Source organism: Ziziphus jujuba, chromosome 10 (assembly GCF_031755915.1).
Source record: "Ziziphus jujuba cultivar Dongzao chromosome 10, ASM3175591v1".
Lineage (NCBI taxonomy): Eukaryota > Viridiplantae > Streptophyta > Magnoliopsida > Rosales > Rhamnaceae > Ziziphus > Ziziphus jujuba.
Window position 1 is genome coordinate 3770173 of NC_083388.1, and position 3982 is coordinate 3774154.

At 35.7% G+C, this 3982-nt stretch overlaps 1 protein-coding gene across 1 annotated transcript; it reads left to right on the top strand.

Moving 5' to 3' along the window:
* The first annotated feature begins 1306 nt into the window (after positions 1-1306).
* LOC132799628 (putative disease resistance protein At1g63350) lies at positions 1307-3066 on the top strand. The gene is made up of 4 exons (XM_060811939.1): positions 1307-1432; positions 1517-2179; positions 2287-2523; positions 2665-3066. The coding sequence occupies exons 1-4, from the start codon at positions 1307-1309 to the stop codon at positions 3064-3066; spliced, it is 1428 nt and encodes a 475-aa protein (XP_060667922.1).
* Positions 3067-3982: the final 916 nt, after the last annotated feature.

Here is a 3982-nt window from a genome sequence, read left to right on the forward strand (position 1 = left end):
TAATCATAGCACGAATGTGAAAGTTAATTAAAGCAACTACTTTTGAATTATATTCAACTTTTGCGATATTGGAGCTAAAAAAACTTACTGTACAAGAGTCAACATCCGACGCGGAAGTTTGGTCTTCTCAAGAGAGCGAGAGAGAGAAAGAGAAGAAAAATGGAAGGAAAAAAAAAAAAAAAAAAAAGGCATGTGAACTTTCACCACATATCCCTCCCACGTGTTTGTCTCTTGAGAATACAAAAGATTCCCGTCTGACCATAAGTTTAAAAAATTGTTTATTTTTTAAACCTTTACGATATTGGAGCCAAAAAACTTACACCACAGGAGTCATTTTCATTCATCGGAAAACACCTTATCCAGCTCCCCACAAGGAAAAAAAAGAAAAAAATTTAAAAAAAAAAAACATGCTTGTCTCTTGGGAATACAAAAGATTCCCTCCTGACAAAAAGTTAAAAAAGTTGTTTATTTTTATTTTTAATTGTTTTTGTGTACACAATCAAAAAACTACTACACTCAAACAATTTTTTATTTTTTTCCTCCTTTTTAGCCAGAAAACAATTACAGAATATATATAATGAGTAACCAAACTCTTAGTTAATTTGCTATAAGTTTTGATAAGTGACATGCTAAAATTAGCTTGAACTATTTACCAAATATATCCATATGTATATATGTTGGACTGCAAATTGAGTAGATTAATTTGTTGATATTAGGCTATCTATCTATAATATTTATATATAAAAAGTAGAATTATATGACTGATTAGAACTTTCAGACCTTCTAAAATTATATAAATAACATTTTAGTTTGGATTTCAATGATGTAAAAAAGAGGTTAAAATCGAAAGTTTATACTTTTATATTTTTACAAAGTCAAAATGGATAGTTTGTGGTGCAAAGAAAAGGCTAAAATGGATAGTTTATACTTTTATATGTTTGTAAGGTCAAAATCCGTAGCTTATGTTTATATATTTACCCTATTTTTTCCTTTTTTCCCTCCTTTTTTTTTTTTTTTTTCTTTTTTGTGCTGCTCGATTTGACCTCTCAACCACCCATCACACAAGCAACGACTAAAGTAACTGGGATCCGGGCTTTCTACCAAGTTGTTTCAGATGTTGGTGTAAAGGCATCAGCTGGGCAAGAAAGCTAGCGAAGGCCATGGCTCAGGATGTTGAACACTGAAATCATATTATCAGCCGCAATACTATCCCAAAAGATTTCTTATTGGGTCCCACCAAAGAATGCCATTGAAATCAAGGGCTACAACACTTCCCATTCAAGAATCCCCATATTTAAGAAAATTTATGGATGCTTTAAGAAATGCTAATGCTAGGATGGTTGGGGTGTATGGCATGGCTGGCATTGGTAAAACCATGCTTGCTAAAGAGGTTGCTAGACAAGCCAAGGAGGAGAAGCTATTCAATAAGACGGTTATCGTCCCTATATCCCAAACTCCAGATGTCAAAAAGATTCAAAAAGAAATTTAAGAGCATGTAGGCGTAAAACTTGACGAGGAAAGCATATCTGTTAGAGCAGAACGATGTTTGAGTCGTCGACTGGGGCAAGAAACCGAGATCCTCAGAGTTCTAGACGATGTCTGGGACAAATTCGAGCTGCATGAAGTGGGAATTGCTTTTGAGAATGACAGGAATCAATGCAAGATACTGTTCACCTCTAGATCTCGAGAGGTGGTGTGTAATGATATGGGTGCTGACAAGATTTTCATGCTCGAAGTTCTCTCTTATAATGAAGCTAAAGATTTATTTGGCAAAATAGTTGGGGATTCAATGATGAACAATCCTGATATCCAACCTTTGGCAACTGTAATTGTGGAAGAATGTGGAGGATCACGAATTGCGATAACGACGGTCGCAAATGCATGGAAAAGCAAAAGCTATCCTACTTGGGATAATACCTTGCAAGAGCTAAGAAGATCTGCCCCAACTAACATCAAAGGCATGCATGATATAGTATATTCTAGTATAACGGTGAGCTATAACCTTTTAGAAAGTGATGAAGCAAAGTTGATGCTGTTGTTTATTGGTTTATATCTAGAAGATTGTCACATACGCTCACTCACGTTCTTGATATACGGTATTGGGTTGGGATTATTCCAAGGCATCAAAGGATTAGAAGAGGCAGAAAACAGAGTTCTTATAGAGGTTGAAAATCTCAAGGCATATTTTTTTTTAACAGATGGTGCCGACCCTTTTAATGTCCAAATGAATGATGTAATTCAAGACGTTGTCATCTCAATTGGATCACGGGAAAGGCAAATGTTTAGCCTTTTAGAAATTATGTTCCTGAGCTGGAAGACAGTAGGCAACTCGAGGATGCAACTGCAATTTCACTACTATACAGCACTGATGACTTCAGGCTTCCTGAAAGGTTACAATGTCCGCAGCTCAAGTTTCTTTTTGAAGAAATGAAGGACCTTAGAGTTTTAAGAGTTGTTTACTCTGTGTTTATAAACTCTGCCTTCGTCGTTTCCATTCCTTCAAAATCTTCAAAGTCTTGGCTCGTATTATTCTGACTCAGGAGACATGGCTTTGATTGGAGAGTTGAAGAATTTAAAATATCTTATAATTTGTAACTCTAATATTGTGGAGTTGCCAAAGCAAATAGGACAACTGGCTCATCTTGTGTGACTGATTGTTCCAAGCTTGAAGTGATCGAACGCAACGTCATATCAAGTTTAACACATTTGGGAAATTTGAGTTTGGAACATTGCTTTACAAAATGGGATACCGAGGGAGGCAATCGCTATAGAAGAGATGCTAATCTTATTGAGTTAAAGAATTTGTCTCGATTGAGCTACTTACGTATAGATATGCCTGATGTTAACGTTATGCCAAAAGACTTGTTTTCTACGAAGTTGAAGAGCTATCGCATAATCATTGGACGATTTCGGACTCACTCTAATGGTATGTCTATTATGTCAGGAGCATATTGTTCAAAAGTATTGGGACTTGAGCTCGACATAAGAAGATTGCGGGGCGATCATGGTCTTCAAATGTCGTTGAAAAGATCTCAACCTCTAAATCTATATACATCAAATGGTTGAATAATCTTGCTTGTGAATTAGATCCAGAGGGTTTTCCGCAGTCGAAGTATCTCAGAATTAAGAAGAATGATGAAATGTTATACATCATCAATTCCACGGAGCAAAATCAATCCTGCTCTGCTTTCAAAGCTTGGAAACATTATATCTTGAGAAACTAATGAACCTGGAGAAGATATGCCATGAAAAACCGTCAACAGATTCTTTTGGCAAATTGAGAGTTACAAAAGTGAGAGATTGTGATAGATTGGAGAATCTCCTTTCATTCTCCATTGCCAAACAGCTTGAGGAAATTGAAGTTGTTAAACGTAAGAAGCTGAGAGAGATAGTTACTTATTTAAGGGAAGATGATCCCTGCATCGTTCTTGCTGATGCTAAATTTGAGTTTCCTCAATTACACTATTTGACAATGGAATCTTCATCAAAGCTTGTTCATTTCTTTCATTCTGAGGTCGAGACTGGTTTCACAAGCCAAAGGAAAGATCAACATCCCATATCCTTATTCAAGACCATGGTATAGTTCTCCTTCAACTTCCAGTTAATTAAATTTTCAAATTCATGTTTGTAACTTAATATGTTAGTTCTAAGTATTGACAAAATTGAAATTGATATTTTTACAGGTTTCATTTCCTAGCTTGACGTATTTGTCGTTGTCCACTCTGAACTCAGAAGTTTTATGGCCAGACGAACTTCCAGAAAAATTTAACATGCAGAATCTAACAACTTTGAAGGTTAGCGGCTGTAATAGTTTAAAGCATTTATCATCGTTTGCAATGGCCAAAAGCTTGAGCGCCTGGATGTATCTCATTGCAGTCTCATTGAAAGGATACTAACCATAAATGATATAAGAGACTTAGAAAGGATGGATAAGAAACCTGTTCCCAAACTAAAATTTTTAACTCTAGAAGATCTCCCAAAA

Coding starts and splice junctions, on each gene's coding strand:
- LOC132799628 (XM_060811939.1), top strand. CDS start 1,307: ATGGATGCTTTAAGAAATGCTAATGCTAGGATGGTTGGGGTGTATGGC. Junction 1,433..1,516: donor AGAAGCTATTCAATAAGACG/GTTATCGTCCCT, acceptor AAACTTGACGAG/GAAAGCATATCTGTTAGAGC. Junction 2,180..2,286: donor TAGAGGTTGAAAATCTCAAG/GCATATTTTTTT, acceptor GCAAATGTTTAG/CCTTTTAGAAATTATGTTCC.